We start from the raw sequence: 25,992 nt of genomic DNA, 5'->3' as shown, positions 1-25,992 counted from the left end.
GGCAGGGGCGGGGCTCGACCCAGGCTTTAGGAACTGCAGTAGAGGGTGGGGTGCAGGTTCTTCGCTGGCTGGAATACACGCCCCCCATCCCTCCTTCCGTGGGTGTAGGGACAGCGAGCAGGGCCTACAGCAGGAGGGAGACAAACAGAGGTTTAATTTTTCACTGTTCTGGAGGCTGGAAGTCCAAGATCAGGGTGTTGTGGAGCCCTGAACCAAGGTCACAGGACAAAAATCCCTGGAACTGACCAAGCCCCAGAGCAACTGTGGCCACGAGTCTACAGATGTAAACCAGCCAATTCCCTGACCCCATGTTGTTGTTCAGTTGCTAAGTCGTCTCCAACTCTTTGTGACCCCACGGACTGCAGCTTGCCAGGCTCCTCTGTCCTCCACTATCTCCTGGAGTTTGATCAAACTTACGTCCATTGAGTCGGTGATGCCATCCAACCATCTCATCCTCTGTCATCCCCTTCTCCTCCTGCCCTCAATCTTTCCCAGCATCAGGGTCTTTTCCAGTGAGTCCGGTCTTTGTATCAGGTGGCCAAAGTATTGGAGCTTCAGCTTCAGCATCAGTCCTTCCAATGAATATTCAGGGTTGATTTCCTTTAGGATTGACTGGTTTGATGTCCTTGCTGTCCAAGGTACTCTGAACAAGTCTTCTCTAGCACCACAGTTCGAAAACATCAATTCTTTGGGGCTGAGCCTTCTGTAGGGTCCAACTCTCACATCTATACATGACTACTGGAAAAACCATAGTTTTGACTAGATAGACCTTTGTTGGCAAAGTGATATCTCTGCTCTTTAATACGTTGTCTAGGTTTGTCATGGCTTTTCTTCCAATCTTCCTGATCCCATATTGGGTAAAATACCCACCCTATTACTCACCCTGTAGCATCCTAACCGATCACCCAATGCCACCGTTCCAGTCTATAAACTTCGACTACTAGCTCATGAGAGAGGTTAGCTCTCCCTTGAGCCGGCCCGCTGTTCTAACAGTGTCACCTGCTGTAATAAACTTTATCCTTCTCTCATTCTGCCTCACGTCTGGAAATTCTTTTCCGGCCCACGCACAGACCAGGACAGGTGTCATCACACTTGGTTTCTTGCAAGTCCTGATTTTGAGTAACTGTTGGGCATAAACCCATTTACTTAGGGGGAGAGTTCGAAGGTATGGAATTCACATACAAGGAGGATCGACTACTTTTTCTGTTTTTAACTGGAGTGGTTGCTTTACAATGTCCGGTTAGTTTCTGCTAACAACAAAGAGAATCAGCTCTGTGTATACACACGTCCCCTCCCTCCCACCCTTCTAGATCATCAGAGCACAGAGCATCTTCCTGCTGACTGCCTATTTGACACATGGTCATGTGCATACCTCAGTGCTGCTATCTCAGTCCCCCCTCCCCCCCTCCCCTGAGTCCACAGGATGGACTACTTTTTTAAGAAAATAATAATAGTTTTTAGTTTCATTGGTCAGGAGAGAATCCCAGCCAAACCCAGAAATAACATTCTTGTAAATAGGAGATACGGGTCCCTGTGGGAAGTGGCCGTTCCCCAGAACCACTTATTCTGGGATGCTGAGGCTGTCGTGTGCTGTTCATCGTCATTCCACAGAGCCCCTGACACATACACATGCGCGCGTACACACACACACGCACACGCACACACACACAGTGCGGCCTGGGGAGAGGCGCTGAGAAGGACCACCTGGGAGATCTTAGTTCCCGGCCTAGGAATCGAACCTGGGTAACCTGGCATCTCTGGTGGCTCAGTGATGAAGAGCCTGCCTGCCGACGCAGGAGATGCAGATTCCATCCCTGGGTGCAGATGATCTGGCACACTGGAGAAGGGAATGGCAACCCGCTCCAGTATTCTTGCCTGGGAAAGCCCATGGGCAGAAGAGCCTGGTGGGATTGAGGTGGCAAAGGAGTCGGACACGACTGAGCGGCAGAACCAGAACAAGTCTGAGCCCAGGGTCCTCACCTTCACAAAGGCAGACGCTGCCTCTCCAGCGGCCCCTCTGGGGAGTCAGGGAGACAGTAGTGGGATCAGATGCAGAGCCAGCAGCCCCACATTTATCTTCTGTCCTGTGATAATGTCGGGGAAAAGCTGCCAGACATAAATAAACGTTTATTTTTAAACAACTCCTCCCGGCAACAAGAAAGCGTTCCCTTCTAAACCTCACAACCGTTTGGAATTTACGCTGAACTTTTTATAGCTCTGGGAACAACCCACCAGCGGAAGAGGAAAGTTTAATGGGTTTTATAGTTTGTTTACACCAACCAACGCCTGCCCCTCCCCCCACCTCTCGTTCACTTTCTCCTGACGTTTGGTAATTGCCAAACCAGGTCTCGCTGGAAATGAACTGAAATCTACAGGATCTTAAAGTACTTTGCTTCTTCAGTAATAAGGATCCTACTTTATTTTGTAATGAAATGTATTAAAAGCTAGTTGGATTTATAGTTAAGGAAGTCTTTGGGGGTTTTGCTGTGTATAATTTATTTATCTGGTCCATCTTTTCCCCCTTGGGTGTCAAGAGTGTCAGGAAGGGCAGTGAATAACCAATTCGGTCTCACTTGGGGGTTTTTGCTCTTTAACAGGTGGAGTTAGAAAAGTCTCTTAATGAGACACACATTTCATTCTTTTTTTGAGATCCCATTTATTTATTTGGCTGTGCTGGGTCCTCTTTGCGGCGTAAGGGCTTTTCTTTATTGTGGCGTGTGGGCTTCTCATTCCGGTGGCTTCTCTTGTTGGGGAGCACAGGTTCTAGGGCGCGCGGGCTTCTGTGGTCGTGGCATGTGAGCTCAGTAGTTGGGGCACATGGGCTTAGTTGCCCTGAGGCCCGTGGGATCTTCGTTCCCAGGCCTGGGATCAACCGCATGTTCCCTGCTCTGGAAGGCAGATTCTTAACTACTGAACCATCAGGGAAGTCCCCATGTTTCCTTTAGAAAGGGAGTTGCTATGGTCTGGATATTCACATCTCCCCAACATTCCTGTTGGAATCTAATGAGGCCGGGTGCCTTGGTGTGAGAGGTGGGGGCGGGGGGGAGGTCTCTGAGAGGTGATCGGGTTATGAGGGAGAGGCCCTCAGGTACCAGAATCAGCGCTTTTATAAAAGGGACCCCAGAGAGCTTGCTAGACCCTTACACCGTGTGAAGCCACACTGAGGAGGTTCTGGCTGTGAGCCAGGAAGGTGGTGGGGGGGGGGACCCCATGGACTGTAGCCCACCAGGCTCCTCTGTCCATGGAATTCTCCAGGTAAGAATACTGGAGTGGGTTGCTGTTCCCTTCTCCAGGGGATCTTCCCAGCCCAGAGATCAATCCCAGGTCTCCTGTGTTGGCAGGCAGATTCTTTACCATCTGAGCCACCGGGGAAGCAGGGGACTTGTTTCCTGGGATTATTGTGAAGACTAGTTGAGATCAGGTAAGTGAAGAGCCCAGCAGTGTCCCCATGGACACACTAGCTGATGTTGTTAACTCCTTGCACAGTGATGAAGATAAGGTGAGGAAACACCTGTGAAGCACCCAGCACGCCCACCTGTCACCAGCCTGGACCCTTCCTTGAAACCTTCACTATTCTCCCAGAATCCATTCCCTTGTCTCCGGTAACTGCACCCAGTTTTCCTGGGAAGCCGAGTGGGTCACCTCTTCCCGACTCCTCTTCTACCTGGTTTTGGGGAAGCTGGCTCCATAGGAGTGATCCTGTGACTCAGGACTGGCCAATCAGAACAGCACCCACCTCCCAGGCCACTGTGATTGGTTCAGGCCACCCAATCAGATTTAACCAAATAGAACGGGACGTTCGCCGGGACAAGTGAGAAAAAGGCGCACCAACTTTCCCTCCTAACTTTTAGAGAGGTAAGCATAGTCTGGAAACTGCTGGAGGCTATCTTGCCACCATGTGACTGCCTAGAGTGAAACAAATCGGAGACTAGCAGAGCCCAAAGATATGTGGCAAGAGACCAGTACTTGGTGACATTCTTTGAGCTCCTGGATCAAATCACACCTGAAGGTGTCTATATGTATGGGATGTTTTGGATGTTATACAAGCCAACACAATTTTATTCGCCCTCCCCCGTTTTTGTTTTTGGGCTTAAACCTATTTGAACTGTGTTTCTGTTTTATGCTAGCTGAGCCCTAACTGTTATAGTCCTCCTAGTCTGTGATCAGATTTCTGGGGATTGGAATCTTTGAAATCTGCATGGAGCAGCCACACACTTGGAACATAGAGCTCCAAAGCTTTAGGGCCACAAGGGGCTTTTGAGGAAACCCCAAGCAGTGGCCAGAGTTTCAGAGCCCAGTAGATGTGGGATCGAATCTCTGCCCTGTCCTTGCTTGCTGTGGGTTCCGGACAAAAAGGGGTGGTCATTATAATGGGGATGGTGCAGGGAGGTGGAGGATGGGGGAGGTACCTAACCTGGTCGAGTCAGGAAGGATGAGTAGGAATTACGGAGGCGAAATAAGAGAGAGCAGCAGAGGTCGAGGGAACAGCGAACGCAAACACCCAGAAGTGGAGAGACGGCAGCAGAGCTGGGAACATTTCCAGTAGCTCTCTGCGGCCACGGTCTAGTGTCACTCCGGGGGCCCGGGGGCCAGAGCCGCACGCTGACAGGTCTCGGCGCTCAGTCAGCTGTGGCTTCCTCCTGAGGGTGATGGGGAGCCACTGGAGGGCTTTGGACAGTCATATCAGGGTGATGGTGACGGATGGTCATGTCAGGGTGTCAGACACAGTCATATCAGGGGGACAGACAGAGTCATATTGGGGGACAGACACAGTCATATCAGGGCGACGGACACAGTCATATCAGGGTGATGGTGACAGACAGTCATGTCAGGGTGTTAGACACAGTCATATCAGGGAGACAGACAGAGTCATATCAGAGCAACGGACACAGTCATATCAGGGCAACAGACATAGTCATATCAGGGTGATGGTGACAGATGATCATGTCAGGGTGTTAGACATAGTCATATTAGGGGGACAGACAGAGTCATATCAGAGCAACGGACACAGTCATATCAGGGTGACAGAGTCATATCAGGGTGACAGACAGTCATATCAGGGTGATAGACACAGTCATATCAGGGTGACAGTCACGTCAGGGTGATAGACACAGTCGTATCAGAGCAACAGACAGTCATGTCAGGCTGTTAGCCAGTCGTATCAGGGTGACAGTCAGTCACATCTGGGTGTGTATGAAAGCTCTCTCTGAACCTGAAAAGAATCGAGACTGGAGGCAGGGGGACAGGACAGCTGGGAGTGAACCGTCCCCTCTGTCCTCTGCGGCCCTCAGTACCTGGGACGCACGCAAGTATGGAAATTTGGACGTCAGAGCAGCAGAGGGTGGACAGATGTCATCGGAGCACCCGCAGTGTCCCCTCTGGAAGGATGGATGCGGAAGCTGAAGTTCCAGTATTTTGGCCACCTGATGTGAAGAGATGACTCACTAGAAGAGACCCTGATGCTGGGAGGGATTGAGGGCAGGAGGAGAAGGGACGACAGAGGGTGAGCTGGTTGGATGGCATCACTGACTCAGTGGACATGAATTTGGGTAAACTCTGGGAGATGGTGATGGACAGGGAGGCCTGGTGTGCTGCACGCAGTCCACGTGGTTGGAAAGAGTCGGACGTAACTCAGCAGCAGAACAAGTGGCATCAGGAAGCCCAAGAGTAAGGTGCTGGCAAGGTCGTGTTCTGGTGAACGCCCTCTTCAGGGCAGCAGACGGCCGCTTTCTCGCTGTGTCCTCACGTGGTGTAAGGGGCCAGGGAGCTCTCTGGGTCTCCTTTTTAAATTTTGTTTATTTATTTACATATTTATTTGGTCACACTGCATGGCATGTGGTATCTTAGTTCCCCGACCAGGGATCAAACTGGCGCCCCATGCATTGGAAACTCGGGGGTCTCTCTTTTTTGACACCAAATTCATTCAAATTTATTAACAGACATTTAAAATGTGAAACTATCAAAATAATAGACAAAAACATAGAAAATCTACATGATCTTGGGTTTGGTCTGTAGATCATGGACTTTGAGTTTTAACACACAACACAAAAAGCTAGTCCACAGAAGAAAAAGGTAGCATTGTGGACTTTATAGAGTTAAAGATTTCTACTCTGAAACACCTTATCCAGAAAAATCAAAAGACAAGCCACAAACCGAGAGGAAAATATTTGTAAAACTTGTACCTGATAAAGGATTTGGACTCAAAGTACAGAAAGACCTCTGAAACAACTCCACCAAAAATGGATAAGGATGTGAACAGACACCCAGCCAAAAAACATTTACAGATAGTAAAAATCATACAAAAATATGCCCAGCATCATAAGCCACTGTTGTTATTGCTATTGTGCCCAGCTCTTTGCGACCACATGGACTATAGCCTGTCAGGCTCCTCTGTCTGTGGGATTATCCAGGCAAGAATACTGGAGTGGGGTGCCATGCCCTCCTCTAGGAAGGTCAGAGCATCACCTCAGGGACTAGATTTCAACACAGGAATTTTCTGGGGACACATGCAGACCATAACACCATACAACACAACAGTAAATCACAAGTTTGTTTCTCTTTAAACTTCTAATTATTGTAAATACACATAACATAAAACTTACCACCTAAACCATTTTAAAGCGCACAGTTTAGTATCACTAAGTACATTCACATTGTTGTACGACCATCACCACCGTCCATCTCCAGAGCTGCTCTCATCTTGCCAATAAACTCTGTCCCCATTAAACACGAACTCCCCATTCCTCCTCCCCACCAGGCTCTTCTGTCCATGGGATTTCCCAGGCAAGACCAGTGGGTTGCCATTTCCTTCTCCAGGCATCTTCCTGACCCAGGGATCAAATCTTCCTCTGTAACACCTCCTGCATTGGCAGGTGGATTCTTTACCACTATCGCCACCTGGTAATAAAATAATTATAAATAACATCAATAAGTCATTTGTCGCTTAGGTGACAGCCAGCCAACTGAAGACCCAGAAAGGGATCAGAGGGACTGAGCCCGGGAGGACACTGTGGTGTAAGCAGTAATTTAAAAAGCATGTATTTACTAACAGAAACAGGTAAGCTCACAAAGCGCCCTCCTTTCCAGAGAGGAAGAGGTGAATCCCTGGACGCTATGATCAACCTTCCGTGACAGGAGGCAGTTTGCACATGCACGGCCCAATGCAGGAACTGGGAGCCAGACTCCACGAGTTCGAGCCCAGGACCCGCACCCTCGGTGTGTGGTTTTGGCCAGGTGTCTTGACCTCTCTGTTCCTCGTTATCTGCAAAATGGGACTGGATTATCCACAAACTACTTAATGTACCTAAAGCCCCTGGAGGCAGGCGCACAACGTGTTATTGTCGCTCTGCGGGCGGCGCCTGAAGCGATCGGTCCAGTAACGAAAAGACCAGGATGGCAGACGAGAGAGCCCTCCGGGCGCGCGGGCTCCGGCCGCCGCGGGCGGCGCCGGCACGGAAGGGGTTACAACGATAGAGACGACCGGAGGACCCGGGGTAGCTGAGCGGCCCTGGCAGCCACCCTCCTCGACGCCTACCGCCCGACCGCGCAGGCGCGAGAGCCCGGCGCTGGGGCGGGGGGCACCTCCCTGGGCACCCGGAAGTCTCCGCCTAACGGGCCGAGCCCGCGCCTCCTGGCCTGGCAGGGGGCGGGGCCCGAAGCCCCTAGGCGCGCGGCGCCATAGAGCGTGGCCGGAGGACCCGTGTCCTAGACGCGTCCGGAAGTGCCACCCTGGGGCGCCTACTCCGCACCATAGAGCTGGGGGGGGCCCCCGCGGCAGCTAGGGGGGGGTCGCTGGACTCGCCTTCCTAGAGCGGCGAGGACGGGGTGGAGGCTGGAAGGGGGGTGGGAAGGGGAGGGGGGGGAGCGGCGCGGGCGGAAGCGGCCAGGAAGGTCACTTCCGGCCTGGGCGCCCGTCCCCCTGACCCCAGGGTCTGAGTCGCCGCTGCCGCCGCTGCCACCATCCGCGAGGGAGGAGAGAGGAGGAGGAGTGCGGCGCGGCGGCCCCGGGACCGAGGAGGTGAGGGGAGGGCGCGGGGCCGGGGGCCGTGCGCCCGGGGCCGGGTGGGCGCGCGCCTCAGAGCGCCGGGCTGCGGCCGGGGGGGGCGGGCGGGGAGGCGGGCGGCGAGCGCGACTGGGCGGGCGAGTGCGCGTGCGCGCCGCGTGGGGGGGGGGCGTGAGTGGGCGCGCGGCCGCTGACGCGGGGCGGGGCGCGGGCGCCGGGAGGGGCCGAGAGCGCGCGCCACGCCCGGGGGCGCGCCCGAGGCGGGGGCGCGCGGCGCGGGCTCGCCGGTAGGGCCGCTGTGTAGCCCCCACCCCCCCCCCCACCCCTACCCCAGCCTCCCGGCCGCTCGAGGCCGGAAGTGGTGGCGACTCCCGGGAGAAGTTGAGGCCCCGGTGGGGGAGGCGGCGCGCGCGGGCCCAGCTGGCCTGACCGGAAACGGCGGCCCCCGGGGGACCGGTGGTGGTCCCCGGCCTGCCCGCTCCCCTTCCCCTCTTTTTCAAAGGAGCCAGATCCCGTTGCCGCCCCGGGCGGGCTGCGTGCGGCCTTTGATCCGGCCGGTAATTACGGGCATTCCGGCCGGCGGGAGGCTCATTCATTCGCCCGGGCGCGGGCGGCGAGCAGGAAGCGCGTGCGCTGGAGGGGAAATGTTAGGCCAAGGTCAGGCACCGCGTGGCCCGCGGGGCAGGGCGAGGCCGGCGGCCGGGCCCGATGGCCACGCCGAGGCCTCCCGGGCGCCCCACCGCGCCCCTGAGCCCCCAACTCGCGGCCCGGACACAAAGGGGGCCACCCCAGTTCATGGAAACGGGTGCCCCTGGGGCACAGGCCAGCCGAGGATGGCGTGATCAGACGGAAGATTGAGCCACGGCGAGTGTGGACAGAGGCTCTTGCGGGCCCATTGGTTGGCACGAGGACAGGGAGATGAAGCAGGCTCGCCGTGTGCGCCGAAGACCTGGACCGGGTCCATGTGCCTCCTCACCTCCGCACTCCTGTCCTCACCCAGGGGATCAGGGAGGGCACCCCAGCCCCAGTCCAGAGGGGCGTTATAGGAAGGGACTGACTTGGTCTGTGTGCTCCGCGTGGTTCCTGGTGCCCGGCCCTGCTTTGGGGATCCAGGGTTAGGATCCAGCTGCGGGTTGGGTCTGCCCTCGTTCCTGGGGAAGCCTGGTTACTGTGGCTTATCCCTTCCCTAAGAACATAAGCCTCTTTGGCTCAACGCAGCTGGCATTCACCCCCCGCGTCTGCAGGCAGGCCCTCCAGAGCCCCAGAACATTCAGATCGGATTCCTTCTTGTGTTGTCTCTCTTAGCCCCTTCCTCCTGGAGGTCTCAGACTCTAACCCCTGCAGGCGGAGCTAGAGAACTGGAAGGATTTCAGCCCGGGCTGGGGGCACTGCTGCGGGTTAGCCCCGGGCTCAAGTCAGACGGACCGGGTTCAGGTCCCAGCTCTGCGTTCACCTTTGTGGCCTCAGAGCACAAGGAGTTTCCCAGTTTCTATTAGTGAAAAAGAGGGGCCGTACTAATGGCGTTGACCTTGGTAGGAAGGCTCCCAACGCTCTCCTTTTGGAGCCAGCGCACAGCTCTCAGAAGTGGGTGTGAATCCGGTGCAGAGGCCTCCGGCGGGCCCGGCATTCCATTGCTCCATCTCTTCCCTCCCTGTGACCTTGGACCTGCCGCTTCCCCTTTCCCAGGCTCAGTTCCTCCTCAGGCTCCTACAACCCAGAACACAGTCCACCATCCCTGGATGAGCCTCGTCCATCGAGGCCGCTGCCAGCCCCACCCGGTGCTGGGCTTGGGACACTGGTCCTGGCATGGTGCTCCAGGCAGAGGGCTGGGGGTCGCCAGGCTAGCCTGGGGCTGGAGGAGCCCAAGGGGAGACTTCTCGAGGGACAGAGGAACTGGCTGAGAGGACCCTGGGACCCGGGGGGTGGGCTGAGTCCCGGGCTGTCGGCGGTGGTCTTGGTCTTGACCTCCAGCCTCTGCCCAGCTGCCCTGTGGTCTCGAGTGGCCCCTTCTGGGCACACTGCTGTCGGGCTCCTGGGCTCAGACGCCCCCAGCCCCAACCCTGGACGTGTGTCTTGCAGTGCCCCCAGCCGGCTGAGGCTGTGCCCGGGGACTCTGCTGTGGCCCTGGCCTCCTGGTGGAGACAGACGGCAGCCAGGGATCTGGCCCGTACCCTGGAGGCCCCGGGGTGGGGGTGGTCACCCCACTCGGGGGGGTGGGCTGAGCCCCCAGCCCCGCAGCAGTATTGGAGCAGGGTCGGCAGGAGTCCGGAGCCTAGTCTAGCAGAGCCACCGCCTCTGCTGGCTTCTTTTGGCCAGGCCTGGGGCCTGGGGAGACGGAGGCTGTTCTGGAGGTCTCTGAGGTGCCCGTTGGTTTGGGGACCTCCCCATGGGGTGGGGCCAATGACTGGCTCGGGGACTCAGAGCTGGCGCCTGGGTTCAGGTGTGACTCTCGGGTCCTGGGGTGAGTGCTGAGGTCCATGTGTTAGGAGGCCTCCCTGCCCCAGTTGGGGGGGGGGGTCGCTCATCTCTCCAGTGGGGCGGGCAGCCCTGTCGTGGGGGCAGAGAGGGCGCCTCTCACCACTGCGCTGCCCCCTGGCTGAGCCAGCTGCTTCTGGGGTCCACTTGGCAGGGGGGTCTCCCTGCTCTGCCTGCCTGACCGTTGGGCCCACAGAACACTGGCCTCTCTTTGCTGAACGGGGGTCCTGTGTGGGCTGCCTCATCACAAGTGACACTGGGACCCACACGTGGCCCAGCCTGGAGGCGCAGGGTCAGGCCGGCCAGGACACCCTGACTCCCTGGGCTGGAGGAGCTCACCGTCTGCCTGGGTGTGTGTGGACACGCAGGGCGGAGGAAGTTGGGGAGAACCTCCCAGGGACGTGGGCTCGGCTGTAATCAGGGGAGTAAAGGGGGCTGGTGCCCGTGTTCTCGGCGGAGGAGAGGACGGGCCTTGGAGGATGGTGTGTCCTGAGGTGCGGGGAGGTTGGGTCAGCCCCGGGCTCCAGAGGCCTGTCCACATTTCCTGGGCGCCCGGCTCATTGTGGAGCGCCGCCCTTCCTCTCGTGATCTGGACGCCAAGCCCCTGAAGACGAGGCGGGGTGGTGCACCCGCCCCGGGGGCGTGGCTGGGGGGGGGGTGAGGCCGCCTCCACCCTGGCCGCCCGCCCACGGGCGGAGAGAGGGCAGCCTCCCGTGCCTTCGGTGGCCACGGGGATCAGGCAGCCCATGCTGCCCCTGTGCCCAGCCCTCGGTGTGCAGGCTGGTCTTGTTTGGGGAAAAGGGATAGTGGAGCTGAGGGAAGGCAGGAGTCTGGGAAGGCTTCCTGGGGGAGGTGCTGTGATCGCTGGGCTCTGGCGGCAGGTCTCCAGGGAGAGGGCTGGCGGGTGGGCGAGGTGGAAGGAAGCGCCCTGCAGACACCAGAGCCCCCCGAGGGCGTGGGGTCTGGCCCATTGCCCTGTCGAGGGGTGACAGAAACAGCGATGGCCCACGCGTGCAGCTCTGTTTTTTTGTCCTGAAGAGTATGTTGGTTTTTTAAAAGGAATCTTCAGTTATCCACCAGCATTTAAGGGCAGGACTGTTCACAGGCGTGTGGGAAGCTCTAGGAAGGTTGGTGGTGGCCGGTTGGAGAGCAGATATCCCTGGAAGGCGAGAAGGTGCCCGGCAGGTGCGAGGCGGGGCAGGGCCCCCAGGAGGAAGTGCGTCTGCGGGGCTGACCTGGCAGACGGCGGCCCGGGTCTGGAGTTTGGACCGAGCGCAGGGGCCACGTGTGGGGCTGGTTCGGGCAGGGGGGTGGCGGGACCGAGCTACCCTTAATAAAACAGACAGCAGCTCCCCTGTGAGGTGGTTGCCGCGCGGACAGGTCACCCTCTTACAGCTCACGGTGACCACGCGCCCCGGGACGTGCCCCTCGCCCGGAGCCCGCGGGGACCTGACTTCTCGGGCGAGCGGAGTCACCGCGGTCTCGCCCCTCCAAGACCAGCGCTTCCTCTTCCCTCTCCTCCTCCAGCTGCCGTGGGCCGCGCGCGCGTCCCTCACCGGTGACGGCCGTTTGGGCTGTCTCCACGCTCGGCTCTTGTGACTTCTGCTTCCGCGGACACGCGAGTGTAAACTGTCGTGCGGACGTGTTCTCAGCCCTCGGGTTCGTGGCCGGAAGTGGGGTCGCCGGGTCACCCCTTGGGCCTGGCAGCAACGTGTGCGTGCGCGCCCCCGCTTCTCCGCGTGTTCACGCGCGCGCGCGTGCTTTCGGTGGTCGTCGAGTCCGCCTAGCGCGCCTGCGCTGGGGTCTGTCTGTGGTCTTGACACCACGACCAGCATCTATCTCTTCATGTGCTCGCCAGCTCGGAGAAGTGTCTCTTCCCATTCTCTGCCCCTTTTCAGTCGACTGACTTGTTTGAACCGAGTGCCTTGAAAAGATGAATCGGTCCATGGTGTGGGGAGCGCAGGCCCCGGGGGTGGGAGTTGGGTGAGGGCGGTGAGGGTGGGCTCGGGCAGGGCAGGGCCCTCCCGGGGTGGAGCCCGAGAGGTAGCCCCCGGGCTTCGGTGGCCACAAGGCTGGGGCGGGGGCTGGGGAAGAATGGCCAAGGCAGGAGCCGGGGGTCCCAGCTAAGGCCCGACGGCAGCCCAGGAACAGAGAGGCGGGGCGAGAAGCGAGGGGACAGACGGGGCGGCTGTCTCCGGCAGCGGGAGCCCTGGGCGCGGGCGCCGGAGCAGGGCCGGCCGGAGGAGGAGGCGAGATTGGCAGCGGAAGAAAGAGCTGGCGGGTAATTGGTGGGCAGGCATCCAGGGCAGGTGGGTGGGTCTAATAACAATAATAATAACAATAATTTGTCTCGCCGGCCCTGCTGGCTCCCAGGCTAATTGGATCGCTCCAGGGCCCGGCGGGGGTGGGCCTCCGTCTCTGTGGAGTGGGTGGGGGTCAGAGCGGGGCGGCCAGCCCTGACAGGTGTGCCGGGCCGTGGAGCGTCTGGGGGCCGGGAGGGCAGGACCCACCACCTTCAGCCTCCAGAGTCATCAGGTTCCACAGTCGGGCTGGCGCGGGGATCGCCCCATCTCCCCCAGGGAGCCGCCGGGTCAGGGGCTGCCCCAGCCCTCAGCTCTGGGTGGGAGGGACTGTGGCTTCCCCTCCCCCTCAGGTCCCGGGGTAGGACCCCAAACCCCCGGGGTGGCACAGGGGGCCGAGCGGCCGCAGTGGAGGAGCGAACGAGTGGCCGAGGGTGACCCTCCAGTGCATGCCCTGGGCCCTTCACAGGGATCCAGGGGGTCTCCCGGGGCGCGCTCCGGCTCCTCCTCCCACCCCGGGCTCCGGGGTCCCTGCTGTGCGAGGCCGCGATGGGGACACAGGGCGCGGCCCCCCCCAAGAGGCCCGGCAGGTGGATGCAGGGTGTTAACCCCGTGGTTGGTTTTAAGTCTCCCTTCCCTGGTGGGTGGGTTCACCGCCCTCTTCTCAGGGCCAAAACCAGAATGCAGAGCGGACTGTCCTGGGACCCGGGTGTGCCCTGTGCCAGGTGGGAGACCCCATGGCCCCCTAGAAGTCAGCCAGAGAAGCTGCCATTTGTGGAGCGTAGTCGGGGCTCCCTGCCAGGTTCCGAGTTCCGGGCGTGCCGGCCCCGCCCCCTGCCCCGCCCCCCGCCTCCTCCGCTGCAGGCTCCGCCTCGGCTCCTGCAGGCCTTTCCCGAGCGCCCGCGTGGCCGGCGCTTCCCCGAATCCTGGCGGCCCCTGTGCCCTGGCCTCCGGGTTGCAGACTCTGACCTGCCGCTGGTCGGCTTCGCTGAGGGTCTGTGTAGACACCTCGGTCCCACTTTGACCCAGTGAAAACCACCCTTCCTTGGAGGGCAGCTCCCAGGAGGGTCGTCGTGTGTGCGCCCCCGCCCCCGCTCTGCTCCTGTGTGTCCACCGAGGGGCCTTCCCCTGCCCTCCCCTGCCCTCCCGGGGCTTCCAGCTGGACCGACTAAGGCGATCAGCTGGGGAGCATATGGATTCTGTTAAGCAGGAGCTCGGGAAAGCCGAGTGACGGGGCGGGGCTTGCGTGCTGGGGGGTAACCGGGGGACCCTGGGCCGGGGTGGGGGGGGGCGAAGGAAGGTCATGTTGGCAGGTCCCTTGCCCTCTGGGGCGTCGATCCCTCCTGGTGCGGGACTCTTTCTCGCGGGGACTTGCCACCTCCTCTTGGGGAGTCGTGGTTTCACAGTGAGCTCCTTGCACCAGGATGCTGGGTGTAGGTGGGGCCTTGCAGCCCGGGGCCTGCCCGCCCTGGGAACTGGGTGGTGTCTCCCTCACTGCCCTGTCTGAGCTGCCCCCTCTGGGGGTGTGGGGACCTCTGGCCTCGGGGCAAGCTGCCCAACACCTCCCTGTTCTGCGTCCCCTCCCCTGGAGCCTGTGGACTCCCTGGGGAGGACGGAGCCCCGCCCCCCGCCTTCTCAGTGCGGGAAGCGGCCGGAGGTGGACGCCGGGCCGGGAAGGCCCTGCTCACTTGACTTGGATGCGGTTGTTCCCGCTCCACACGTGGCCGCCCGGCAGACAGGTGTGGATCGGAAGGCTCACCGAGCGGCCCCCCCCCCCCCCCCCCCCGCCCGGCCGCTTCTCTTTCTTTCACTCGTTTCTGAGTGGACGGTGCCTGAGTCAGGACCCGCGCACACATCTCTGTTTAGGTGTTCACTGGGATATAAGCCACCCTCGTGAAGGGGACAGTCCAGCGGTTGCCACTCGCAGAGCTGTGCAGCCACCGCCGCCGTCTCGTCCCAGAGCGTTTTCATCACTCAGAGAAGCCCTGTGCCCACACGCGGGCGCATCCCCATCCCCGGCTCGGCAGCCCGACCTTCTGCGGCCCGCGCTCGGCTCCTCTCGCTGCGTGTGCGCGGCGCTGCTGTGAAGGCGGCCTCGGAGCGCGATTCCGGGGTCAGGCGGGCTGAGGCCCTACGGTTGGCCCGCCAAGCTGTTCTCACGGCGGCCGCCTGGTTGGCATGCCCGCGCAGCCCTGTGCCCGGACTGTGGGGTTGTACCCGCTCGGCCTCCAGGGCGTCCGTCCTTCTGTGGGGTCTGGGGTGGAGGCGGCGGGGGGGCTGGGGGCCCGTGTATCGGCGTTCGGCGGGCTGCCTCCTGGCCTTGGAGCCTCCGAGCTGCTCAGGGGTTCACGGGTGTCGCCCACCATCAGCAGCGCCTGCTGTGTCTGGGGCTGTCGGGGTCTTGGGGTGGCGCGTCCCGGGCCCACCAGCTTCCTGGGAGCCCCGTGCCCCCCGCCCCTCCACCCCGTCCATCCCGGAGCATGCTCCTCCGAGTGCTGATCCCTGGAGAGCCTCATCCCCTCATCCCGGGCTGGGTGCGGGGTCTCGCCTGACTGGCCCCCGGCGGAGAGCAGACCCCCGACCATGAGCCCCTCGGACGCTGGGCCGCGCGCCCGGCCCGCCCACCGCACAGCATCGCCAGGCCGCGTCCTGGGGCAGAGAGGCCCCGGGGGAGGCTGTCCTGGAAGGTGGCTGGGGTCCCTGGCTCGGTCTGAGCGCCTCCCGCGTCTGTCTGTGGCCGTCCAACCGGGGGGCGGTCGGTGCAGCTCGCGGCCGCGTCCACTCTGGCGTCTTGTGAACCCTCTCCTTGTCTCCCGTCCGACAGGGCCCAGACATGGAGCTGCGGGAAGAGGCCTGGTCTCCGGGGCCGCTGGACTCCGAGGACCAGCAGATGGCCAGTCACGAGAACCCAGGTGAGGGGCCCTGTGCTTCTCCCGGCCGACCCCATGCCCTGCCCGCCCCTTGGCAGCTCGGGGCCCGACTGCGCCTCCGGGGCCCAGCCAGCCGCCTCCCGGGCCTGGTGGGGTCTCTGCGGCCCCCGAGCCGGGAGCCTTTGGGGGTGGCGCCCTTGGCTTCCCCGGGTGGGGGCTCCTCAGCCCGGGGAGGGCCTGGGGGCTGGGCCAGGCATGACTAACAGCGGGCGCGGGGCCTGTCGTGGGGGCCCAGGCATCCGGGTGGTCCTGGGCCTGAGTCTTGATCTTTCATTTAGAATATTGGCAGCCTGCCTTATTTAATAAAGCGTTACTTGGCTTGAGTAAAACTCCTCTGTGAGCCCCCGGGGATGAGACCCCGTCACAACCTCCCCTAGCCCCCGCCCTCGGTGGGAGCTGTGGTCCCGTTTCCAGGGGTTTCCCGGGCTTCCGTGCAGGGTGCCTGCAAAATAAAGTGTGAAGTGCTCTGTGCTGCTGTCGATGAGTCTTCGTGCGTCCTGGCCTGGGTCGGCGACCTCTCCTGTGAGGGGCCAGGGGGCCGGCGGGCTCAGGGCTCCCGGCCTAGGGGGCACAGACCCGGCCCTACGGGGAGGGCCCCGGCCCCTCCTTCCCCGCGTCGCCCCGCCTCCCTGTCTTTTACCACTTTAACCTTACCGTCGGTTTCCTTCTGGAAACTTCCAGCCCGACAGTGCGGTGGCCTCCCGTCCCGCCGACCCCAGCAGTGAGCCGCGCCAGGCGGTCCTGCGCTGCTTGCGCCCCTTTCCTGGAGGGTTTGAAAGAACAGCCACAGGTGCCGCAGCCATTCACCCATAAACTTTCTGCAAGCAGCAAAAGCTCGTCTCGGCTGACGCACTCAGCGTTGCCCCTGACTGTCCCCCACCCCCAGCCGCCTCTGGAAGGCGGTTTACCTTGGAGCCTGGAGTTCTGGCGGTCCACGCCGAGTACTCACGCGTGCTCTGGGCAGACCCTGAGGGGCAGATGGGCGCCCTGCCCAGGTGTCTGCTCGGGCCGCCCGGGGCTGCCCCCACCCCATGACCCCCTGCTCCCAAGCCACGGGACTGCGAGCTTCCCAGCTGCTCTGCCCCCCCCTTGCCCGGTTGGGGCCCCCCCGTAGGCCCTTCCCGTGACGGGCAGTGCAGACCCCCTGCCCTGAGACCCCTGGTGCCGTCTGGTGCGGTGGGGAGGGCCGAGGGGCCCTGGGGGCAGGGCTGTGAGCCTGGGGCATGGGATGGCGGGGCCACTAGGAGCCAGGGCTGGTGCTGGGGTGGACTGTCTGCTGGCTGCAGCCAGGCTCTGTGGTGACTGCCTCACGGAAGGGCTGACCCCAGCCCGAGGCCTGCAGACCCTGGGGGTGAGCCGGCAGGGGTGCAGTGTGAGAGCCGACCAAGTCTTCCAAGTCAGGGCGCTCAGAGAGAGGCTGTCCAAACATGGATCATAGGTGAAGAGAGGGCCTGACTATGAGGCAGGGAGGAGTCTTCAGCTGCTGGTTTGGAGACCACTCTTCAGGGCCAGGCTCCAGGCCTTGCGTGGTCAGGCCCGCCTCTCCTGTCTCAGCGCCACTAGTGTGAGTCCCGCAGAGTCCCCTAAAATGCCCCGCCTGAGCCGAGGCGACAGCAGACCCCGCGTGAAAACACAGCAACCCCACCCCCGCAAGCCCCACGCGCCCTGGCCACACCAACTGGGCTCCCTAGGAGCAGAGCCCCAAGCACAGCTGGATGGGGACGGGCCAAGTGGTGTTAGGGGGCGGGGAGCTGGCTGCTAGGCCGTCCTTGGGGGATCACTGCGGGCAGCAGCTGCAGCACGTGTTCCGTACAGAGCAGCAACGGGGCACGCAGGCCGCCTGGCCAGCTTCCTGACTGTGTTCAGGGAGAGCGCCTGCCAGGGAGGCCCCAGGCAGAGCAGGGCCTGCAGGGAGGGGCTTCAGGGTCCAGTGGGACCCCCAGGGGGCACCGCAGTGGGGAGGGGAAGGTACTGACCAAATGAGGGTGGCGGCAGAGCAGGGGTCCCTGGGAGAGCAGGTCACACATGCGGAAGAGGACCCCCGAGGAGCTGGAAACACTGCCCAGAACGAAGCCGCCTGCGAGTTCAGGGAAGCTGACGTCCAGAAACGGGCAGACTGGGAACTGGAGTTCCGTCCTTCTGCCCCCACCCCGGAGGAGCTGTTAGAATGAGAGAAAGGGGCTGAGGAGGGCGTTCTCAGACAGGGAGGAGTCAGAGGTGCGCTCCCAGACGGGCGGGACTGTGCCTAGGGGCTTGGGAGAACACCACCAGGACCGCGCTGCCCAGGGGCAGAGCTCAGTAGAGAGCCAGCAGCACAGACTAAGATGTTTCAAGACGAAGGTGGAGGAGCTCAAAACAGTAAAAGTAGTGCATCGTTCTCTGAGAAAAACTGAAGGTGAAAAGGAGGAACATTGTAAAATCAAAAAGAAATAAAGATTACAGCAGGGTTAAAAAAAAAAAAAGGTACTGAAGTTAGTTAAAGAAAGCCCCAAGAAGGCAAAATCCAGTATAAGGAAGAGAACAGTGAAGCCTACGAGTCCAGAAAACATTCCTGAAATGGAAAAGTTGGGTGTCGAAGGAGCAAGTCGAAAATCTGAGAACATCCACTCGCATGGATGGTCTTCAACTCAAGTCGCTGGGCTCAAAGCAGCATACCCCTGGGGAAGAGGTACCTGGGGAAAGAGTGAATGACCCCCGGGGAAGAGGAGATGGCCTCGCGCTCCGCCGGCCAGCGGCGCCTTCTGCCAGAGCAGAGTGGAGAGGTTCTGTTTCTAATTGTCCGGGGAAGGAAAGGGAGGGCTGTGAGTCGCATCATATGCCTGCAGGAAAACCACCCTGCACATTTGAAGGGCGCAGGTGAACTCGTTACCTGCAGAGCCAAGCAGACCGCCTCTGTGTGGGCCCTTCCTGGGGGATCTGCGGGCCAGGAGCCCCAGGCGGCTGGGGCCAGATCCACAGGCAGGGAGCGGGGCCAGGCTGGCTGTGAGTCCTGAGGAATCACGCTTGGCCCAGCCGGTGTGCCCACAGCCATCCCGATGCTGGTGATGTGATGCCAGCAGTCTGGCAGAGATGGCGCTGGTCCAGGTTCTCTCCTCCCCTTGCGAGGACCGAGATGTGGGTGTCTAAGGAAGACCACAGAGAAGCCTGCTGGCTTGGATCTGTATGGAAAGTGTCAGTTAGAACTTATAGGAATTTTACCTTTTTTTTTGTTAAAAAAAGAACTGTTTGCTTCCAGATTTGGAGCTTGAAATTGTTTCTCGCTCAGAGAAACCAGAGCGCCCTTGTAAAAATGGCCGGCTGCAGGTCTGGGGTAGGAAGTGTGGGTGAGCCCAGGGCCAGGTGAGCAGGGTGAGCCAGGGTGGCAGACACAGTGTCAGAGGACCCCCCTGGGTCCTATCCAGAGCACTCGGAGCCCCCTCGAGGTTCCCATGTGCTGCAGCTTGCAGCTGGCAGGGTGCGGGTTGGGGGTGCAGCCCAGCAGATGTGTGTAAATCCTTGGGCTCAGCGCCCTGAAGAAAGGGAAGGTTACTTGGCCACGCTGGAGGACAATGGAAGGCCGGGCAGATGAGGGAAAATGAGGTCCATCCTGCCGTAAACCTGTGAAATGGACCACTGGGTCCCAACCAGCGGGAGAGGGAGCATCTCTAAAAACCACTCCGGCTACAGAATGCAGAGCTGCGCGCAATCAATGCAAGACAAATGCCCTGTCAAGGCCAAGGTGGGCCCCTCTGTGCCAGCTGCGTGCAGGAGAAACCACAGGAATGCCGTGCCTTGCATCCCTCTGATTCAGCTGATGTCCGAGTTCCTGAATGTCAGTGGCCCTTGATGTCACAGAAGCGATACGACATCACACGAGACGATAATCCATGCCTTTGGTGAGAGGACGGGATTGCAGCTTCAGGATGACCGGCCACAGGGCTGGTGGGGCCGGGCCCCCAGCTGCAGCCCACGGGGAGGAGCTGGCAGCCTGCGAGGGCCCAGTGGGCCCCAGGGCTCTGCGAAAGGGAGACTGTCAGGAAGAGCAAGGGACCCGGGAAGCTGTGTATTACACAGGACCTAGAAGACTTAGCTGAAGTGAAGTGAAGGGACCAGACTCGTGTCTGGGGGCGTGCGCTTGGGTGACGCGTGCAGGATTGCGAGGGGGCCGTTCCAGCACGGCTCTCTGGGCTTGGGGCGGGCTGTGCGTGGGGCCCGGCATGGAGGGGCCCCGGGGGCGCCCGGACGTGTCTCCATGGGGCATTTGCCCTGCATTGATTGTGGTCAGCTCTGCATTCTGTTGGTGGGCTTTCTGCATGTCCTGTGTTCTGGGACGGAAAGCCTTAGTCCGCTTGGCGGGCTCCGTCGCGGGGCAGGAAGCTGCGAGGTCGTGGGCATGGGTGGGCAGCAGGACCCCCTCGGGGCCTGAGCTGAGAGGAGGACAGTGACAGCTGCTGTGGGCTGAGGGGGCCTGGCACCTGGGACACCCCCTTCCCTCCCCGCCCCAGAAGGGTAGCTGTTACCCTCAGCAAGGCGGTCACAGCCTCCTGTGCCGTTTTGTTGAGGGAGCCCTTTGGCGCTGGTCTCTGTGCTCTCCTCTCTGGGAATTCGTGCATCCAGTTAAGGATGACTCCCAGCGCAGAGGCAGAGGCGTTGGCCCGGTGAGGAGGGCGGACCGGGGGCAGCCGCTGACCTCCTTCCAGACTCGGACTCGGGGTGCATGAGAGTGCGGGGCCCTGCATCCACTGCAGGAGACCGGGGGTCCGCAGGTTGAGGGGCAGGCCCGCCTCCCTGAGTCAGTAGACGCTCCTTCACTGGGCCGTTTGACACCTGCTGGAACAGGAGTGCCTGCGGTGAAGGCGGCGCAGCGCCGTTCCCCGCCCCGGCCCCCGCTCAGACTTCGGCGCAGCCCCCCTCTCAGCCCCGCCCTGCGGCCCCGCGAGCTTTCTCTCCTGCTTCCGGGCCGGCGCCCCGCCCCTCACCCTCCACCCGCATCCAGGACTCCTGGTTGAGTTCCAGGGGTCTCACGGATTCAGGTGATCGTGTTATGTCTGGGTCCTTGCGATGGCAAATGCACGTCATCGCCGAGTCACCTGTCTTGTTAAACTTTCGGGACAACTTGGAAAGCAGAGCGTGTACTTGGCGGTTTCCCGCCAAGAGCAAGCCTGCTTCCCACCCCTCCCTTTCCCACGCCTCGGGACGTCGTGTGCTTATGACCTTTTCTCCTTGTTTGCCCCCTTGGCCGCGCTGCGGGGCTTGCTGGAACTCAGGGCCCCGATCGGGGTGGGGCTGGGGCCCGCGAAGCAGTGGAGTCCTGACGGCGGCTGACGCCCGGAGTTCCCGATTCATGTTGATGTCAAAGTGCAGTGGGCCACAGGCCGCGTCTTTGGAAGCGCCTCCCACCCCGCGCAGGCTTCCTACCGAAGTGCTGTCCTGTCCCAGCACAGGCCTTGTTCCGGTACTTCCCGCGTGGAGCCCTGGTTCTCAAAGCGTCGGTGCTCAGAGTCAGCGGGGGTGGCGCGTGGGGCACCGTCCCCCAGCGGAGCCGGAGCTCAGGGCGGCCGCCGGGGATCCGGACTGCGGCCCCCTGGTGATGCTCCGTCCCCAGGCCGTGTCGCCGCGGGCGGCGGCTCATCTGGCTGGCCGCTCGGTGTCCTCGCTGCCAAGGCCCGAGGCCCCAGCGCCCACCTCGCGGGACTTAACGCACGGATGCTTACCGAGCGGACGAGGACGTTATCTCGGGGACCATGTTGGGGCACTTTTCCCCGGCCGGGTGCTGAAACACAGGGTCCGACCGCTGGCCCTGTGGGCTTGCAGGCTAGTGAGAGGGAGCGGGAAAACAGAGCTAGGTAGGCTATGGTGAGGTTCACCTTTGAGCGACGCCTTCGCGGTGCACCTGGGGGCGGGGCCGGAGGCTGGTGGGCGGAGCCGTTCCAGGGGCGGGGCCGATGCCTGGTGGGCGGGCCGTGCCTGGGGCGAGGCTGGGTCCGGGTGTGGGCGGGGCTGAGACCAGGGGTGGAGCCGGAGGGTTGTGGGCGGGGCCTAAGCCTGGTGGGAGGGGCTCGCGCCGGGGCAGGTGTCTTGAGCTTGAGCACCCTAAACCCGTCTCTATTCTGTAGCTCAGGCCCGAGCCGCACAGGGAAGGCAGATGTCGCCGAGAGTGCACCCAGACCTCGTGGAGCCGCTCATCTCTCCCGGGTGGCCGCCCGGGCCAGCGGCGGTGCAAATGTATTAGAGGCTTTGTAGGGCAGAGGCCCGCGGAGGTGTCCGAGGTGGTGTCCGAGGTTCGCAGGCGCCGCCACCGAGGCCCCGCGCTTCTTTCTTGTCTCCACCGGACACACAGAACCAGGGTCCAGGCTGAGGACGTCCGTCGTAGAAGCTGCGGGGTGTGTGGTTGCACTCCCATTTGGGGGGGGGGGGGGCGGTGTCAGGCCTGTCCTGCTGGCCTGTGATCTCATTAACCAGTCCGACCCCCGCAGCCAGGGTTGTCTTCGCAGAACCCAAATTTGACACTATCCTTTCCCGGTCTGTAACCCTACAGAGCGCCGTGAGCCCTCGTCCCCGGGCGAGATGCTAGCCACCTGGTGCGAGGGGCTCCTGCCTCAGGGGTCATTCTGTACTAGGGCCTTCCCTGGCCCTCCACCCCCAGCCCCGTTCGATTCTGTTGATTCCTTTAGCAGACATTTCTGGAATCCCCACGAAGTCCCGGGCATTGTTATGGGTGTGGGGGAAACGGCTGTGAAGGAAGGAGAAGCCCTAGGGGATGGGTACGGAGTGTTTGGTAAAACGCAGGAAGCTGGGGGCGGGGGTTTGTGGGGACGGGGACTGAGCCAGCACGTCTAACCGGGGCAGGCCCGGCAGGCCAGGTTCTCGGCGCTCCGAGGGAGGTGCTGCCCCCGGCCTGGTGCAGGGGAACCGGTTCCTGAGGCCTCGCAGTGCGGCAGGGGAGCAGCCCCAGCCGCCCTCCACGGGCTCTCTGACGCCCTCTCCCCCCTTCCTTGCAGTGGATATCCTCATCATGGATGACGACGACGTCCCCAGCTGGCCCCCGACCAAGCTGTCCCCGCCCCCGTCGGCGCCCCCCCGCCGGCCCCCCGCCCCGGCCGCGGCCGCCCGCGCCCTACATCTGCAACGAGTGCGGCAAGAGCTTCAGCCACTGGTCCAAGCTGACGCGGCACCAGCGCACGCACACGGGCGAGCGGCCCAACGCCTGTGCCGACTGCGGCAAGACCTTCTCGCAGAGCTCGCACCTCGTGCAGCACCGGCGCATCCACACGGGCGAGAAGCCCTACGCCTGCTCCGAGTGCGGCAAGCGCTTCAGCTGGAGCTCCAACCTCATGCAGCACCAGCGCATCCACACGGGCGAGAAGCCCTACGCCTGCCCCGACTGCGGCCGCAGCTTCACGCAGAGCAAAAGCCTGGCCAAGCACCGGCGCTCGCACAGCGGCCTCAAGCCCTTCGTGTGCCCGCGCTGCGGCCGCGGCTTCAGCCAGCCCAAGAGCCTGGCGCGCCACCTGCGGCTGCACCCCGAGCTCTCGGGGCCCGGGGTGGCGGCCAAGGTGCTGGCGGCCAGCGTGCGCCGGGCCAAGGCGCCCGAGGAGGCGGCGGCGGCGGACGGCGAGATCGCCATCCCGGTGGGCGACGGCGAGGGCATCATCGTGGTGGGCGCGCCCGGCGAGGGGGCGGCGGCGGCCGCAGCCATGGCGGGCGCGGGGGCCAGGGCGCCGGGACCCCCGCTCGCGGCGCGCCCCGGCCCCCAAGCCGTACGTGTGCGTGGAGTGCGGGAAGGGCTTCGGGCACGGGGCCGGGCTGCTGGCCCACCAGCGCGCCCAGCACGGGGACGGGCTGGGGGCGGCGGGGGGCGAGGAGCCGGCGCACATCTGCGTGGAGTGTGGCGAGGGCTTCGTGCAGGGCGCGGCGCTGCGCCGGCACAAGAAGGTGCACGCCGTGGGCGCGCCCTCGGTCTGCAGCCACTGCGGACAGAACTACTACCGGGCGGGCGGGGACAACGACGACGAGGACGACGAGGAGGAGGCGGCGGGCGGGCGCTGCAGCGAGTGCCGCGGCGGGGAGGGCCGGTAGGGGCGGCGGCCCGGGGGGGGGGCGGGGCCCCTCGGGCTGGGCGGGGTCGACGGCGCGGGATCCAGAGGCCGGGGCGAAACGGACAGAGGGGCGCCCCGGGGGTGCGGCGGGCCTGGGGCGGGGCACGCGGGGCGCTCGCCCGGCCCCTCCCCGCGCCCGCCGCTCGGCCTGGCCTGGCCCCGTCGGTTCTCGGCCGAGCCCGAATCGAGACGTTGGGTGGGAACTAGAGAGACCAAGACGCGACGAAACCCGTGAGCGAGAGACCATTTCGCCCTCTTTCCTTCCCCGCCGACGGGGCTGCTGCGGGAACGGCGAGCCGTGCGCCCTTTCCCCGCGGAGGGGCCCCAAACGTGAAGGGAGAGAGGGTCCTTTTCCCTTTTAGGATTTTCTTTTAATCATACCGCCTCCTGCCCCCGCCCGCCTGTTATTTTCTTCCCCTTCGCTGTCTCAGCCTTTCTCCTCTCCCTACCCTCCCCCACCCCGCCGGGTCTGGGGTCGCGGAGGCGTGCTGAGCCGAGCGCCCGCGTCCCGGGCGACCCCGCGGACAGGGGGTCCCGGCTCATCCCAGGCCTGGGCGCGGCGGGAGGAGGGCGCGGGGGCAATAAATCGCACTATCCGATCGTCCCTCCTGTGCGTGGTTCTTGAGTCCGGGGAAACGGAGGGCCCCGAACTCGGGCAGCCGCTGCTGGGTGGGTGGGTGGTGGCCACGGGCCAGGCCGGAGGAGAGAGGCCGACGCCGGCCCAGGCCGTGCTCGCGCCCGGGTGCGCCCTGGGGGCTGTCCTGGGAGAGTGACCGGCCGGCTGCGGCAGCGGGCTCTGGGCCCCCGCGGGAGCGGCGTCCTCAATCCGGGCTGGAGGACGGGCAGGCCCGTGAGCACCAGGGGCGGGTGTTCCGAGCGAGACCCGCCCACCCGCTGCTTTTAAAAGGACTCCGGCGGCCGGGAGGTGGGGCGGGGCGGGGGTGCGCAGGCCGTGCCTCGCCTCGCGGTGGCGGGCAGCTCTCCCCCGTGCTGCCAAGGACCCCAGGCTCCCGTCTCCACCAGCCCCGGCGGCCCCGCCTGCGTCCAGTGTCTTGGAAGACTTGCCCTGCACCCTGTACCTGTGTCCTGTCCTCAGATCCCCTGGGGGAGCGGGGGACAGCCACGGGATCACACCTCACCGCAGAGGAGTGCTTGCCTCGACTTCCCAGCGACAGAACTACGGCCTCTAGGAAGAAGCTGGACTCTGGTGGGTGGGCGGTACCTGCCTACACACCGCCCCGCACCGCCCCCCACCCTGCCAGGAGGCAGCGGGGCCTGGGGGAAGACAAGGGTGGGCAGTGGCTTTCTGCTTCTGGGCCACGTGCCAGACTCACAGGTGGGCCCCGGTGGGGGCAGTGTCTGATACCACCCCAGCATCCCGGGACCCTCCGCTGGAGGCCTGGGGACCCAGGGGTCTTGGGAGGCTGCAGTGGGTGATCCCGGGGAGGAGCGTCCCCCCAGGGGGTGTTTGCAGCCTGGCCAAACTGTTCCGCTGACCTCCGTGGAGCACAGAGCCGACCAACCAGCCAGGGGGAGCCGAAGGAGGAAGCGGGAGTGGGGGGGTGTGTCCTCTCAGGCCTGATGAGTCTCCCCTGGCCTCTGCTGTCTGTGAGCAGCCCCAGGCCACACCCCTTTGGGGCCTCGGGTTCAGAAGCCAAGGCCACGGCCGGCCACCCGTGGGCAGGGACGGGTCGTCCAGGAGGATTCATTAGAACACCTTGTTCTCAAGTGGCCGTGGCCTCGCTTGGAAACTGTGGACCCGGGTCCGCTTCCTCTGAGGGCTCGGACCCCTGTACGGGAGGGAGGGGGAACGCCGCTGTTTGTCCAGCCAGGGGAAACAAAGGCTGGGGAGACGTTGCCCGGTGCCGCAGGTCCCTTCCCGGCGGCCGGCGCTGACCGTGGGCACTTCTGGAGGGGGGGGTCCTGTCTGCTGGGGGCGGGGGTGTGCCCTGTCCCCTGGGGAGGAGTAAGCGTTGGGCTGAGTCACCCTGTCCCCACCTCTGCAGGCAGAAGCAGGCCCTGACATCTGGGCCAGACTCGGCCACAGAGAGGCGCTGTGTGACTCCAGGCGAGTGAACTAACCCCTCTGACCCTCCGCTGCCTCCCGTGTAAAGAACAACTTGCCTGTCACGACTGTTTCGAGGGGCCCCTGGGGTCCCTGGTCTGCGGTCACTGCCCGTGAAGCCCTGTCCCGGGAGGAGCCTAGT

At 62.7% G+C, this 25,992-nt stretch overlaps 1 protein-coding gene across 1 annotated transcript; it reads left to right on the top strand.

The window, feature by feature from the left end:
* Positions 1 to 7,788: 7,788 nt before the first annotated feature.
* On the top strand, positions 7,789 to 23,910 carry ZNF787 (zinc finger protein 787). Its single transcript, XM_043900408.1, is given in 5 exon segments — positions 7,789 to 8,017; positions 15,602 to 15,689; positions 22,688 to 22,761; positions 22,763 to 23,413; positions 23,415 to 23,910. Coding segments are annotated over 4 exon segments (1,155 nt in total). The 5' UTR covers positions 7,789 to 8,017; positions 15,602 to 15,610; the 3' UTR covers positions 23,766 to 23,910.
* The last annotated feature ends 2,082 nt before the right edge of the window (positions 23,911 to 25,992 follow it).

The sequence above is a fragment of the Cervus elaphus genome, chromosome 4 (genome assembly GCF_910594005.1).
Source record: "Cervus elaphus chromosome 4, mCerEla1.1, whole genome shotgun sequence".
Lineage (NCBI taxonomy): Eukaryota > Metazoa > Chordata > Mammalia > Artiodactyla > Cervidae > Cervus > Cervus elaphus.
The sequence above is the reverse complement of the archived record's forward strand: the minus strand, read 5'-3'. Positions and strand labels throughout refer to the sequence as shown.